We start from the raw sequence: 17,091 nt of genomic DNA, 5'->3' as shown, positions 1-17,091 counted from the left end.
GGAGTTACGAAGACAAACTTTTAAAAGGTCCATCACTCCCTTCAATGCTTTCTGCAAGTGTTGCATTTTGTCTGAATCTTTACCTGATGATATTAATGGATTCTAAGGGATTCTCCAATGGGTACATTTGTATAAAGATTCTTAGCATCAGAGCTTACTAGCTTATCGGTGGGTCTAACCTTAGTGAACTGAAGGAATTCGATGAAATGAGCCAAGTTTTGTCCAAAGGAGTCTCTTATAGTGGCTGGATAAGGCTCAACATGAATTTGAAGTTCCGATGTCCAAATTAATTCTGATCATTTTTTTGTATAATATTTTATTATATGTAACAAACTTGGGTTATGTTACATAAATAAAAATAATTACATTAAGTAAATTTTGAAGTAAATTAATCACTGTAAAGTCTGTACCTGTAAAGAATGTACATATATTAAACTCAACCAACTAAGAAAATATTTTTTTTAGGTATTCACAAATGGGCACACCCTCGCGTCCAAAATGCTGTCAGTTTGATAGTTCCTTAGCAACAGGATTACGTGCAAATTCAGCCTCTAGTTCGAGTACAAGCTCAGTGGTGAGTTCTAACCATCCAACCCAGTCTATGCAAGATCAGTGCCAAAACTACCAAAATAGTGCAAAAGCTGGACATTATCAGCAGGTAGGTACTTTGTTGTCTAGATATAAGAACCTTGGCACATCATAAACTTTGTTTTGATCTTCACAAATTTGAATTATGGTGCAACAATAGAATGGTCCTAAATGCTAAAAAATGCAAATATATTCAATTTATCAGGAGTTTTAGTCCACCATTTCATCAGTACTATCTAATGAGTTCACTTATTGAGAAGTTATCAGAGATACGTGATCTTGGGTTGCTTTTTAATTGCAGACTAACTTTTTCAAAAAATATTGAAAACCTGTGTAATAAGGCTTACAAAATGTTGGGTTTTTTTTAAGAGGCACACTCATGATTTCGACAGTATCGATTCCATCAAACTTCTGTATTTTTCATTGGTTCACAGTCAACTTGAGTCGTATATGGTCATGTTTCATGTATATGGTCACCTTATTATGCTAAATATATAATGTGTCTAGAAAAAGTTCAACGTAAATTCATAAGATACATTGCTTACAAGCTTAATATTCCTTGTATTGATATTAATTACAATGAAATGTATAGATTGCTGAACATTGAAAAGTTAGAGACTTGACGTAAAAACTGATATAGATTTGTTTCTTTGTTCTCTGAGTGAACTTTAACGAATTTTAAAATCTGCTTAAGTGCAATATAATTTTATATCTTGACTTTGCTTAAAGTGTGTCTTATTTTCTATTGTGGTTACTCTGTTTTAAACCTTTTTTGTCCTTTTATTTTATTTTATTGATGTTACCTGTTATCTGTTATTTATGCTAGATATTTAATGATAGTAATATATACTGAACTGAACCAACTTAAAAGATAACCTCTTTTTTGCACTTCTGTCTCCGTAAGGAGGTTTATATACCTTCTATCCGTTTACTTATATTTATTTATATTCCACGCTTTTGTACAGTTGTCTCCACTCCACAATATAGATATTCTATTTTCACGCTTTTATCGATTTTATGCAAGAAGGCGCTGTTATAGTCCCAGCGCTTTTTTCTTTTTTAATGTCGCACAATTGTCCTCGTTTTATATGGAACAATTTTTTAGTTTTCCTTCTAAAAAAATCTAACTTTTAAAGAAAATTCAATAAAGGTATAACCCCATACCTTCATACTATTGTTTGAAGTTTCAAGCGAGATTTTAAATAATTCGTGTAAGTTGTATTACTTATTTATGTTATAGATAGTTTCTAAGATAGAGTCTCTATGAGATGAAAAAAAGAGTAATTTTTCTTTGTTAGAACAATGTATCATCAAAGACTATAAAATCATCTCATCACTCAGATTCATATTTCTCTGCGCGTGGTACTCTTCGGCACCCTCAATACAGGTTTGGTTCAACAAAACATCCTCTTCTAGCAAATGCATCCACTTTAATATTTCCTCATCTGGTACACCGCTGCGTCCAGGTATCCACATAAGTTTTGCATTGTTACTATCTTCCAGCTTTTTAGTTCGAGTAAGCAGGTCCATACTAGTTTCGACATAACACTCGGGTTCGCAAGTGCCTTTAAGGCTACCTGGCCATCTACTAATAGATTTTATTAGGAGTTTTTTGTTTTTATAGACTCTTCTATTATATTTTCTTTGATATTCGAGTACTGCAAAGATTTCTACCTGAAAGAGCGATGCAAGATTTCCTAATGGATAAAATAGCTCTTATTTTGATTTCTCTCGAAAAATTTCAGTTCCCACGACTTCGTCGGCTCTTGCTTGAACTCTATACTAGATTAGACCTCCACAAATCTTAAGGACGCTGTCGTTTCATTCTCCTCTACCTGAATATGAAAGTTATATCTGAGAATCATATTATCTATATATCATTTCTAATGCTTTATCCTCACAGATTGTACGGATACTTTAATGACCTATTAAATGGAGTTGACTCTTGTATATATGCCCGTCTGGTTTTGCCTTGAACCACAAAATGAAGTTATATCCAGACAAGTTAGCCTTTGTATTTTGTCCAGCTTTTATATTGTTGTAATTTACAGTATCTTTGACCTTTAAGCCAGACCTGAAATGAGCTGGTTTAATACTACCGTGGTATAGAAAGGCCTACAAAAGATGATACACTACGTAGTATACTGGGTTGTAGACCCATATTTGTCCATGCATATCTATCATATACAGTGACAGCGTCAGCCTCAGCCTCATGATCATTCCGAATCCTTTATTAAGTCGGGTACATCTTTAAACCTATATTCTTTCATTCCAACGCTTTTTTACAGTATCATCTAAATTTGAGCCATTTTTTTGGTAAAGTGAAGAAGAGCTTTGCTTTTGTCATTTGCGCTCCACAATATGCTGCCTGTAAAAACAGGCTGAAAATAAATTTGGTTTCGAATTTATTTAATTAAAATGCTAATTCAGCAGAACTTAGAGTAAGAAATCGATTATGTTCTCCTGAAACTAGGCGTCCTCAGACAGATGTATGTTTTCTCTATAAACTAATTAGCAAGTAAAATTCACCCCATTTACTGTCACAAATACATTTTCACATCCCTCAACGCAATTCCCGGAATTCTTATTTGTTCTGAAGCTGTTTTTATAGAATCAATGTAGCACGGTTTAACGAATATTTTTTTGATATAACCCTACTTTCCTTTAAGATAAGATTTATTTGTCTTTGTATTAATTAGTAAATTTTGATGCTTTAATGTTACAACATTTCTGTTTTATAATAAATTATGAATCTTACTTTAAGCCTCGTTACCATTTGATTAGTGTTAGGTTGCCATTCGTAGTTGCATTTGCGGGCGTTTCGCCGACCATTAAGCACTAGTAATAAAGTGTTTCATTAAAAACTGAAGTTGTCGGTGGGAGTTTCCTATTAAGAAAACGCTAATGAACTCTTCACTGGTTCTATTCACATCAAACATTTTACGTTTATTTTTCTATCTACTACTTTGATCACAATCTAGACAATTTTTCGTGCTTTTTGTAGGAAAAAGGAACACAGTGTCCCATACCAACACTTTCAAATAGTTCTCGTTCAACGATGGTGCCTTGCAGGCATGTTGGGTGCGAGGAGGCTGTGGAATATGTTGGAGTTAGTGGTGGAAGACGAATTTGTGCAACACCACCTCCAAGATCTCAAGAACGCTGCGAAGGTTGTATTCAAGCGGCGGCACAGGCAGCTGCGGTTGCTGCACAACTAAGCGCCGCGCAACAATTATCGAAAAGCGTTGTACGACAAGTTCAAAATGTTCAGATGTGGTAAGTTTTTTTGTTGCGATCTGTTAATTAATACCAGTGTAATAAAAGTAAAAACCTAAACATATATGGGCGTCAACATGTGAAGTTTGTAATGGGATTTTTAGTTTCGAGGGTTCGTAGGTCAGAAACCACTAATGTCGGGAAATCTTACTTTATTCACCTCAGTTACGGGCTTCAGTTTTAACACCTTTTAATAATAAAATGGATAATATAAATTGCTAGCCAAGAAACAGGACAGTTATAACCTAACCTTTTAATAACAAAGGCACTGACCCGGATTAAAACCTTTTAATGGAATCACAGAGTCAAAGGCACCACACTTCTTTATTAAATGATGATAAACGAAGTAATAATCATAAGAATAGTCCGAGCAGAAATGTAGGGTTTAAAAAATCAAATAAAGAAAATATTTAAGGCTCCCGATATTCTAATAATAATAATAAAGTTTATTTTCAAATGCAATATAACAAAAGAAATACAAGTAAATTTAATAAACATTGGTTCGGCAATAAATACATAATGCCCCAAGCCCTAAGGAGCTAGTATGCTGTGCGAGGACTTGCTGGTATTTTTTTTGCCTTAATATAAACCTAAATTGCAAAACAAAACAAACAATCTAAACTATGAATCTATTGCAAGTACAATGCTATTTGCAACGCATAAAAATTACCAATTCAATAAAACATTTTTATAACAGGATTACCAAACTAAAGACCTACTGTATTAAGTTAAATAATAGAATAGAACAAACTATAGCAAAGGTAGGAGCTACAAGTTCACTGATTTCATGAATAGTGTAGGATTTGTTATACAGGGTGTTTGGAAGGTGAGTAGCCAAACGGAAATGGTGAATAGATGAGGTTACTGGCTATTTAAAACGCATAGTATTTTTTTGTTTTTCCTCAAATTTAAGGAGTAATATATTTTTTCTTGTTTTATTAGATTTTCCCCGTTTTTTTACTTTAACCTTTAATATTTTTTTAAATTTTTGGCCAAAATAAGGCACAATTAATTTTATTTTAAAGACTAATATTGTCTCATTCAGATTTAGGTAATAACTGAGAAAAATATTTAAAGAGAAACTAATAGTGGAGTAACAAACTTCCTCAAATCAAAAAAAAATTTACGTCTTCTTTCTAACACTGCTAAATCTGTTGCGCTATCTCTTTCACCGTTCTAAAACAGCTAAAACTATTGTGCCCTTTTGTTTCCATAACCCTTTCCTTTACAGGTCGATTAAAAAAAATCATATTTTTTACTTCAAATCGTTTATTTATAAGTCTTGCTCAAATCGATGGCCATTATTTCTAGTACACTCTAATATTTCTAATAACATCGCTTTCTTATTTCTCTTGTAGCGCACTGTAATGTTAGTTCCCGTCTCATTATTACAAAAGCGTCATTAATTTTTCCTATGAATTGATCACTTGTATTTATAGGTTCGAAATACACAAGCACTTTTGCACGGTCCCAGACGTAAAAATCAAGCAAAAACCGGTAATCTTGCAGGCCATGGGATAGAGCTATCTCTGCCAATCCAAGTATTGGGAAATGCATTGTCTAGGTGCTCCCAGATCGCCAATCTCCAGTGCGCTGGGCACCCATCGTGTTGGAACGTCATTTGTTCTTCATTGCGAAAATTTGGAACCCCGTTCAAGAGTTCGGGCAGATCATTTAATAAAAAATCCAGATAATTATCCCCATTCAAATTATCCGGTAAATAATGTAGAGCAATAAGGGTATTACCAATTAGGCTTGCCCAAACGTTTACTGGGAATTTACTTTGAACGGCTTTCTTCATTTTTGGGTTTTCTGCTTTTGGGGCCCAATAATGCAAATTATGAAAGTTGGTAATTCCCTCCCTTGAAAACTTGGATTCATCTGTCCACAGTATGTTTTTCAAAAAATCGCCGTTATCCAGGTCCATATGTAGCAGGAGGCGGCAAAACTGAATGCGTCTTTGGTAGTCGTTTTCTTCAAGATCTTGCACGGGAGTGTAATAAAAGGGATGCTTTCCGTTGGCATGAAGAACAGACCAGACCTTCCATTTACTTGGAAGTTATTATACATTAGGTTTAGATTTGCAGCTACAGTCCGGATGCTCGTTGTGGGATCTTCGCCAAAAGCTTTCAGAATTCGTTCGTCATCAGCAACATTACGTTGTCTGCGAACTCCAGGTTCACGGCGATTTAGACTGCCAGTTTCTCTTAAGCGTCTAAAGGTCGTTTCAAAAGTATGACGATTGGGTTGGCGTCTATTGGGAAAACGCTTTTGGTAAATTCTTTTTGCTTCTCCTCCATTTTCATCAGATCTACCATATGCCATTAGGATATCGACGTACTCCTCGTTTGTAAAGGCACCAACCATAGTAGGCAACAGTAACAATAAAACAAAGTTAACGAAAATGAACAACAAAAACAATACGCGTAGAGAGGAGTTAAAAATACGAGAAGTAGCGGAGAAAGACAAGTCTCGAATAAATAATACTCGTATTATGGTTAGTGACAGGGAACAGTTTAAGGTAGCGGGGCACAAAGGGAGTGTCGCCGAATGATACAGGAGATTATAGCGTAACAGGCTTAGCTGTGTTAGAAGGAGGCATAAGTTTATACCTGCTCAATTAGGTTGCTTTCAAGAAATTGGTTCACGCGTCCTTGAAGACAAACTTTTTTGTTTTTACCTAATTATTTTTGTTATATCTGGAATATCGTTAGAAAGACTATTTGCTAAAGAAGTTTTTTAACACATTTTAAAATCCCACAACTTTTTTTTTATTATTATTTTTTCCATTATAAAGTTAACATAACATTTTTTTTTCTATTGATTTGAGGAAGTTTGTTACTCCACTATTAGTTTCTCTTTAAATATTTTTCTCAGTTATTACCTAAATCTAAATGAAACAATATTAGTTTTTAAAATAAAATTAATTGTGTAAAATGGCGATTTTGACCAAAAATTAAAAAAAATTGAAGGTTAAAGTAAAAAAACGGGGAAAATCTAATAAAAAAAAAGAAAAAATATATTACTCCTTAAATTTGAGGAAAAACAAAAAAACACTATGCGTTTTAAATAGCCAGTAATCTCACCTATTCACCATTTCCGTTTGGCTACTCACCCTCCAAACACCCTCTATAAAAATGGATATATGCAATATGATAATAATAACACTTTTTGCGAGCATTTTGACTTGTGACCTAAAGTAATGAAGTATGACTGCCAAGAGAACAGTTTTTTATTTGGTCTAAGGGCCGTTATGCAATGGATATTTTTCTTGCTTCCTCAAAAGTGCTTCCATCTTGAGAGTTCAAAGCGGACTGATGCTTAGTAGTTATTCCACCCACCAGTCAGGTCTCGATTATCAAAGAACATCTATCTAGACACATTATGTAGTTTACTTCTTACAAAAGACCAAAAAATACTGAGATCATTATTTATATCACTTACTGATGTAGACATTATAATTAATAGCTTACTTAAGTAGAGCCACCTATTTACCTAGTTTAGTAGTTTTAATTTCCTATCGTTGCATTATTTTGGAAAATATAGAATTTTAAAATATCAAAAATATGTTTAACGAAAAATCCAAAAATCGATTTAATTATACTTCAAAGCATCATTTATTACTTTATTATGCAAAGAAAATACCTTTAAAATAATGAGGCCCATTTTGATGTGCAAACAGTTCTCGGGTTCGTCGTTTGTATTTAGTTGGGTCACCTTTTGCCTTTTGATTAAAGTGTTTGGTAACTGATCCTTTTAAATTAGTATGGAGTGCTCAATTGAAGAAAAAATCGCTTTTTTTCACAAACAAGGAATATGGAAGTCTAATGAAATGGAAGTTTATGGAGTACATTTCTGTGAAAATTGTTCGCAAATTGGTAGCTAAATTTTGCAAGTTCTATGCATAAAAAAAAGAGAGTTTATCAGTTCTGTTCCGAATAAACCTACGGAGCAGTATTGGGTAAATTGCGATGCACAGTACGATCTGTGGAATTACAAAACAATATTGCCTGTTGCTGCGAGGTGACTCGTAATAAGGGCCCAATGAATATAAAAAAATTGCAACTTCCATATATATAAGATTCGTGCAAAAGCTAAATGAGGACGACTTTGATTATTGCTTGCAATCAGTGTAGTTTCTGCTTAAATGGTTTAGTGAATCGTTGTCGTCTCATCGACTCAAGTTGTCTTACTGGACTAAAACCAGTTGGATTTTTTACGAAGCACACACATAAGTGCGCCAGAAGTTGAATGTATGGGCTGGTATCTTTTGGAATTCCATTGAAAGCCCCTTTTTCCTGCCTGAAAATTTAGCAGCTGATATGTACTTGGATTATATTAATCAAATGTTTCCATGACGCTGGATTGGACAAAGAGATGCAATTAAGTGACTTCCTTGATCACCAGACTTAAGTCGCTTAAGTTTGTTGTTTGGGGGTACATAAAAATCAAATTTACAGCAGTCTGCCTGCTTTGAATATGGCTGCATCGTGTGTAGCCGTGCATTGTATTGTGTTTGCATGTCAGTCATACCGTGTACATCGTGCAACATGTGTGAAATCCAATTTACCAGTGCCATTTGATTCAATTGAATCTGTTTAGTGCAGGTTTGCTACGTACTTATCCTATAGACTTGATGGTACTATCGTGCCGAAAAAAAACTGGGACATCAAAACCTCCTAAATCTATTGGTCTATTAGAATAATATATTTTGATGTTGTCAAAGTTAATTTAATTTTGTGACAGTCGGGTCAACAAAATTGTTCTTTCAAAATACCTGCATTATCTCCTCAACAAAAAGCGATATTATACACTCGTCTGATGAATGGAGTTCGTATAAGAAGAATCGCAGAAGAATTGGGCATTAGTAAAAATACCGTTTCCTTACCTAAGGCAAAAATTGCAGAATATGGAGCTATTGTAAGAAGTCCAGGTTCTGGTCGACCAAACATTTCAAACGACATTCAAGATAGAGAGTTAGTTGACTTTCTAAGAAACAATCCGCTTGAAACAGCAATAAAGGCGAGAGAAGACACGCATTTTCCTGGTTCTGCTAATACAGCTCGTAGTAGGCTAAGAAATTCGGAAATTAAAAGTTGCTTTACAACAAATAAAATATTTTATACTGAAGCAAACAAACAGAGTTTGTTTGATGTGGGAAACGGTAATATTTTCGGATGAAAAAACCTTTCAATCATGCAATAATGGCAAAATTTGCGTTTACAGGCCTTCTAATACCAGATATGATGAAAGATATACACATAAGACTAACCAAAGTGGACGTTTTAGTATAAACGTTTGGGCCTGGATTAGTTTTAGAGGACCAGGCGTTTGTCAAATAGTGCAGGAAAGGCTTAATGCTTTAGGATATTGCAATATCCTGAACAATGTTGTGATGCCATCGGTTGGTGTAGTGAGTAGTCTATGTGCAAGATGTTATCTTCCAACATGATAATGCTCCTATATATACAGCCCGTATAGTTCAAAACTATCTAGTCGAAAGACGAATTTAAGTTTTACCGTGGCCCTCAAAAAGCCCTGATATCAACCCAATTAAAAAACGTTTGGGGTAAAATGGCAAAATATATGTATAAAGATAACTTTAGGCCTAGAAATCAGAATGAATTACGCCTAAAGATAGATGAAACATGGGACCAAATAACCGAAGAATATACCAGAAACTTAATTATGCCACGAGGTTTGCAAGCTGTAATTGATAACGACGCCGACGGTGCGCTTACTAAGTATTAATAATTTTTTTTCCATATTTTCAAAAAAGATATTAGTGAGTTTTGGTTTATTTATAAAATGTGTTCCAAATAAAAATAAATATCGAAAAATATAAATGTTTTATATATTATTATTTAAATATGTAATTATTAAGACTCCAAAAATTCATAATGCGTAAATATGCATACAGTACCCAAGGAATGCGACCATAAATATCATAATAGACTAGAAGACAATTCCCTACCTAAATGTCCCAGTTTTTTTTTCGGCACGATGGTACATATCCTTTAAGGAGTTTTGATCCCCGCTAGCTATAACGCTAGGCTGCTTTAATCTTCATCCATTGCGTCTTAGAAGAAATATATTTCTTATTAAGTTTTTATATGGATTAATTATTGGTTTTTGTATCTGTTTTTCTATCTTGTATTTTTTTCTTGGTCTAGGCTTAATACGACAAACCTTCTTCTTATCAAGGCCTCACTCCAGTATGCTATTAAAAGCACATTTATGTGTAAAGTTTCTTTACTAAATATATCGCATTTTGTTCGACAAATTTACGTAATGAATGTGATTGTTAGTGCTATAATCAATATATACTTAAATGTGCGGCTCTTAATTGTCCCCTCCCCTTTCTTGTCTTTTGAATGCGTTTATATCAACATTTGAAACTTGGAAAAACTTTAATTAAATAGAAAGGGGGGTCATGCGATACATCGTTTAAAAGCTCTCACTAAATGCTTTATGGTCCTAAAATATTAAGTCATTACTTCTACCCATAGCAAAATGGCAGCCTTTCAAAATATTATTTTTAGTATTTTTATTTCCATTTAAAATAACTAAACTTTAGGCAACACCGAAATGTAACTATTTCACTACAAAAGATATTGAAAATGTGCATCATTAACTTCAAGATAGTAATCTATTGGAGAACTCGTCACGAACATTTGTGAAGAGGCAACATCAATATTACAATATGCATCAATTATTCTTTGAGGGAGATCGAAGTTTGATTATGGCTGGGTGATGGGTAAATTTTTGTTTCAAGTAGCCCCATCAAAAAAGTCCAGAGGTGTAAGATCGGGCGACCTGGCTGGCCACTCGGTAGGCCCTCGATGACCAATCTCCTAGGTAAGTATTAGGCAAATATTCTCTAACATCTCTGCTAAAGTGAAGCAGTGCCCCATCTTATTAAAAAATTGTTTCCAAATCAAATTCATGAGGTGTGGCTTTAATAATCTCAAGGATCATTCGTTCTACTGCATTTTCTAACATGTTTAAGTAAAGGTCCCTTGTCAAATTTTGGCCTAGAAAGAGAGGCCCAACAATGTAATTTCCGAGTATGCCAGCCCACACATTTATTCTTTCTGGGTATTGTGTGTGTGTATCCCGAAATATGTGGGGATTTACGTCGCTCCAATAATGGATTTTTTTTCTATGAACATTACCAAAAAAAAGTACATTCATCACTGAAATAAATGATATTTACATAAGCAGGCTTGCGTCCTATTCTTTCGGTGATTACTTCGCAGAATTCCATAAGTAGATCAGGATCATCTTCTGTCAATTGATGAGCCATTTGAATTTTATAGGAATGAAATGTATGTTTTTAAGTACCCTTTTCACAGTAACAGAAGATACATCACACGTGTCACTAACTGTGGAAGTAGACTGTTGTGAATCTCTTACCATAGCTGCTATAATATACACCTGTTTTTTGATAGCTGGGACGCCCTGGATTCTTCATACTGGCAACAAATTACACCTGAACAGGTCTAGTAAAGAAAATAAAAATAAATAAAATGATAAAATGCGAAAAATAACATTTTGCTATGGGTAAAAGTAATGACTTAATATTCTAGGACTATAAAGCATTCAGTGGGAGCTCTCAAATGATGTATCGCATGTCCCCCCTTTCTTTTTAATTTAATTTAATTTTTCAAAATGGCGTCCAGCCGCTGTTTTGAAGTTTTGCAAAATGAGCTAGGGACCAAAAAATAGTATTTATGTATGCCAAATTTCAATTTTTTATATAAACGCATTCAAAAGATATGAGGGGGAAGAGGACAATTAAGAGCCATTGTTGTTGGTGTATTTTTCTTTTCGTCTTTTTTTGTCTTGCTTAGGTTTAGTTTAGTTATTAGTTAATGTGTAACTAATTTGTATACAATTTCCTATTATTGGTTGCCTGTTAAAAATAAAGGCCTAAATCACCTGCAGTAATTAATTATATTTAATTATAAAATATTCTCAAATCTATTAAAAATTTTCTCAATATTATATTTAGGCTTCATTATATAACACATAAATAAATATAGAACATGATTTCCTTTAAATGAAATAATATTTTCTTTGCAAAATAGGCCTGTACTTGGATACACCATATGATCGATTTCTTTCTTTAAAAAAATAAATACAGTGGGTAGCTCAATAAAAGAGCACAATAACATCAATATATATACATAAGTCTTAATTATATTATCTACATATAACCAATATAGCTACTTCGTTTCATCAAAAAAACATTTTTACTCACTTTAATATAATGATTTTCCTGTACAATGACTTTCACTATTTACAGAAATACTTATACCGCACTAATTAATATACCTGCTGTGGTTTTCGTAATGTACCTATCAGTAATTTTATCTTCGAGGTGGGTACTCCGCTATGTAGCCAAATTTAGATAAAATTCTCTACTACACGTAAATATACTAAAGAAATCGACCTTCAGTATCCGCGCTTGAATGAATAAGGATATCTCTAATATACCTTTGGCAAATGCTGCATTTTAACGTTTATTTATAGTTTAAGTCGGTTAAAATATAAGCAACTCGTTTACCAGCTGTGGTGTATCATCAGGTACTGCGAGTATCGCAACAACGTAAACAAATAAAGTGTAGGTATTCGGCGTGCTTTTTGAGTTGAGAGTGTTAAAATTATTGATTTTTTTGATGTGTTTGACAAGCGTGCTATAGTGTAGGATTTAACCAAGCCAAAATGAACAGCGAAGAAGAAGATGACGAAGAAGAAGTTGAACTGAGAACATTGTAAGTGTTGTCTCCTTTATCTATGTCAATATCGCAATAGGTTTTATAATGCATAATGAGCTTAAATTACTTAATCAAGCTTATAATCAATTTTAATAAAATTATTATTATTTGTGCAATATGGACATTGACGTTCATACATTTGTTGTCTGATTTCGTTGATAAGATAATTCTATAATTATTAGCCATTTATAATCTATAATATATTATCGTGAAGAATCAGTTCGTTGATTTTTTTTTGTATAGGTATATAGAAGGCGCACAATTTCGCCAATGTAAAAATGTACCACTTTCGCATAAAAATTAAAAACCAAGACACGTAAGCTATATTTGTTATGGGGAAGTTTTATGCTCTTATAACACTCTAGCGGTGCTGAAAGCAACACCTAAAACCTTAAATTGGAGGCAAGGTTAAGAATGTTTTAAAAATTATTAAGTTATCTTTCAAAAAATATGATAAAGTTGTCTTTTTTCCATTAGTTTAAATTGCAATAATTATGCACTTAAGAATACAGTCTATACTTCTCTACAATTTTTTGAAAAAATGCCGAATTGAACTGAAAAAACAGCGCCGGAAAAAATGAAATTAACTCCATACTCACTAGTTAATTACTCCCAAATTTGCTTATAGTAAAAAATAATACAAATATTAGCTAATATATTTAAAATTAGAATTGGAATTATTTTCATCTATCTGCAACAATACTTAATGAAAGATATCCGAAAAAAAATTAAAAATTCAATTCATAAATAGGCCTTATACTAGTAATAAATATAAGTTCAGAAAGGTTGTTGACCGGTCAAAATATGTTTTATTTGTTGTTTATTCAAAAGTAATTGTTATTAACAAAGCTTTTAAAAAAATAAACGGGTACATTTAATAAAACTAATGATAAAACTACAGAAATAATAACTTTACAAGAAATGTAAAAACCTTACAGACATAAAAATATTTTAAGGACATTTACACACACAAAAGACATTTTAAGGTTGTATTTAAATCCCGTCAGTAATTTTTGCTCTTTAATTCGTAATGGGAAATGATTAAATATCTTAAAGCTCTCATAGAAGATAGTTTTTTATAGTTAAAGTAGATGCATAGGTATGGGGAGCGTAAATTACGCTGATGCATCACGCACCGGGTATTTCTACTATAAATTTATGTCGATGTTTGAACAAATTACTAGCAACTTCCATTATGTAGAAACTTGTGATCGTAAGAACCTCTCGTATGAACAAGCGTATATATGATTTCCTGGGTTGGACCCCACATACCTAACAAAGAGCACGTTTTTGTAAGATAAAAATGTATTGAATAAGACAGTTGCTGGTATTTATTCAGAAGTTGATACCATACCTACCACATAGGTAACGCAATTAGGGCAAAGTAGACTGTCTTACCAACTTCTAATCTAAGTTCCTCAGTTTCAGCAAAACAACCCAAAGAAATCTTTTTTGCTAAACTTATAATTTATTGTTCAAATTTAAGATTCTTGTCTATTATGAGGTCAAAAAATTTGGTGGTATCATCTCCAGGCGGCGTTTAAAGCACAATACTTCGGTTTTGTTAGAGTTTAAGAATAAAAGATTTAAGTCGAACTACTCTTTTAAGATCCATAAAATTGGGATTCGCCGGTCTCTAAAATCTGTTAAATAGGACTTAGAGAGCACTTATTAATTTTTCCCCTCCTGCTTTAATAATTTCAATAACAAAGCTATCTTTTCCTGGGGCTCTGTTGTTCATTTCTTGTAAGGCCACTTCAATTTCTGATTATTAAATTTCTAGTATATCTTCTGAGGCTTTATTGCAGATCTTTGAAATGTTTGTTAAGTCATTGTCAATAGTGGACTTTTTGTATAATGCGCTGTAGTAATCTTCCAATATTTGGATTTCTACTAACCTAGAGAACAGGCAGGTCTCAGATCTGGTTATGGTACGAATGATCAGTTACTAGTACTGAAAACGCTCATAAAAAAAATAGTGGAGTACAACGAACCATTAGTTTTAATATTTGTAAAACTACGAAAAAGCGTTCGATTCAGTGGACCAAAACAAAATATTTGCTGCACTAGCTGATTGTATAGTCGACCATAGATATGCTCCTTTAATACATATACAATAGCGCAACAGCAAGTCCATTCCAAAATAACACCTACTTGTAGAACGTGGAGTACGACAAGAGATACTAAGGACATTAAATACAGCGTCAAATGATGTAGGTCTAAAAATAAAGCGTGCAAAAACTCAATATGTGGCAAACTTGGTTTCAAGTAATAACATATGCATACCTAAACGAATCTAAAATCGAGTATGTCACAACATCAAATAAATATTTAGGCCATAAACTGAGAATAAACCGTGATAACCAAACCTGCGCAATGAAAAGATGCATAAATCTAGCATATGTGGCATTCGGCAAGCTATGAAGTATTTATAACCAATATACCGATATATCTGAAAAGAGAGGTTTATGAACAGTGCGAGCTTTCTGTGCTCGCGTATGGTGCTTTAAAACACACTAAAAAGGGTTGTAAAAAAATTGGAGTGACTCAGCGAGCCATGGAGAAGTCGATGTTGGGAATAACACAGGACATATGGTTCCAAACGTAACTATTAGAACTAGAACGGGGATAAATAATGCTGTAGAGAGAATAGTACATATAAAATGGAACTGGGCCGGACATGTGGCGAGAATGCAAGACGGTAGGTCAACTAAACGCATTATAGAGTGGCGTCCTAGTATGCAGGCATTAACAAGTAATAGCACACGTCCAACATGATGGACTGAAAGAATTGCACAAAGTCGGGAACATTGGAAACTACAGGTTGTGTGATAACGATGATGATAGATCTTTGAAGTTCCGAAGATCAGCCGATAAAGGGGAATGCAGGCATCACTACTAGAGCCATACCACAAGATGATGGTATCATCAAAGAATAAAGTGAATTTTCCTTTAATTTTTAGGTTAATTAGATCATTGACATAAACAGTATCGGTCCCAATACCAAGCTCCGTGGAACACCCCAACTTATTGAACCATATTTAGAACGTGAAGACACAAACGCGCTGTCTTTCGATCCTTTAAGTAAGAGATAAACCAAGTCTAGTTTTGCTGCCGGATCTTATGGCTTACACAATCAAAAGCCTTTGATAAATTGGAAAAGACTACTGTGAAAACACCACCACCGATAATCTGGCTAGACTGTTTGAAAATAAAGTTGTAAATGGCATCTTCGGTACATAGTCTTTCATGAAAACCAAATTGTTGCTAATTAATGACGATCTTGCTTTACTTTTATACTTCCGCTTCTCTGCTACATATGGACTGTTACACTACTCTTATAATTAGTAGCTAAATTTAGGAAACCACCTCTGTTGCAAACAAGAAAGGAACTTGTCAACTTATTTTAAATGAAGCAGCAGAAATAGAAGAGTAAGGCACCGTCGTTGTAAATCCAATGTCATGAAAAAGTGAGAAAGTTATTCAAATTAATTAAGTTTTATTCAGATAAAAATGGTAATAAATTTTTTCATTGTATCTTGCCAAATAGTCCTACTTGATTTGAATTAATAATAACTTCTTATTATTATGTTAAGGATGATGATGATTTTAATAGGAAAATTAAATTTGTTTGAAAAATGTCAGATTTAACATATGTTAACCCAAATCTCCTCTTGCGCAAGATTTACTTTTCAGACGGGTGTAGATTTTTTTCTTCAATAGCTTACAAAGAAGAAATTGAGGAAAGATGGGTAGATATTTTCCAAAGAAAGATGCAGGTATTCTTGGAACTAACCAAATTTATATTCATTAACTAACTGAAGACCTTTATTTAATTCTGCTTGAAGCAATAGATTTATTAATAACAGAAAATCAAGTGCATCAACCAGATGCACTTGAGAATATGATTTTGACAAAAGATCTTATTTAGTTTCAACAATATGGAACCTCTCTTTTCTCGTACCTTTTTTACTGTTAGACAGCACCTCTCTGAACATTTACAGTTGATAAATAAGTTGATAATGTCGTTTGACAATATTTTATTTATGAATTGCAATTTTTTTTATGAATTTTGAGCAGTATGTCACAAAAATCGCGAGAATTAAATGTTGATCTTGAAAACCTTATTGTAAAATTATTTTAAGAGAGAAAATCTCTCTCTCGCGAAATTGCCAAACTCGTTAAAAAAACGCAGAAATTTAAAAAATTGGGAAATATCACAAATTTCCTTCAACAATTTATAGTGCGAAAAATATAAGAAGATCCGTCAATAAGTGCGGCAAAGCTTGCATCGGGCCTTGAATTAACTACTGGCGTGAGTGTATACACCCTCAACTATTAGAAATGTTATTAAGAAAGTAGGATTTCATGGTAGAGTAGCAAGAAAAAAGCCTTGGATTAGTAAAATTAACCGACAAAAAAGGTTAAAATTTGCTTAAGAATACGT

At 33.3% G+C, this 17,091-nt stretch overlaps 1 protein-coding gene across 1 annotated transcript in view; it reads left to right on the top strand.

Annotated features, from left to right (window-relative positions):
• LOC126735679 (uncharacterized) overlaps nucleotides 1-17,091 on the top strand; it is a gene marked incomplete at its 5' end in the record, with an annotated part of 345,800 nt that overhangs the window by 174,120 nt on the left and 154,589 nt on the right. Inside the window, 2 exons of the mRNA XM_050439744.1 lie at nucleotides 466-658; nucleotides 3,593-3,864. Of these exons, the coding sequence (XP_050295701.1) occupies nucleotides 466-658; nucleotides 3,593-3,864 (465 nt within the window). The remainder of the gene's footprint in view (nucleotides 1-465; nucleotides 659-3,592; nucleotides 3,865-17,091) is intronic.

The sequence above is a fragment of the Anthonomus grandis genome, chromosome 4 (assembly GCF_022605725.1).
Source record: "Anthonomus grandis grandis chromosome 4, icAntGran1.3, whole genome shotgun sequence".
Taxonomy (NCBI): Eukaryota; Metazoa; Arthropoda; class Insecta; order Coleoptera; family Curculionidae; genus Anthonomus; species Anthonomus grandis.
This window is presented reverse-complemented; position numbering and strand designations above follow the sequence as displayed.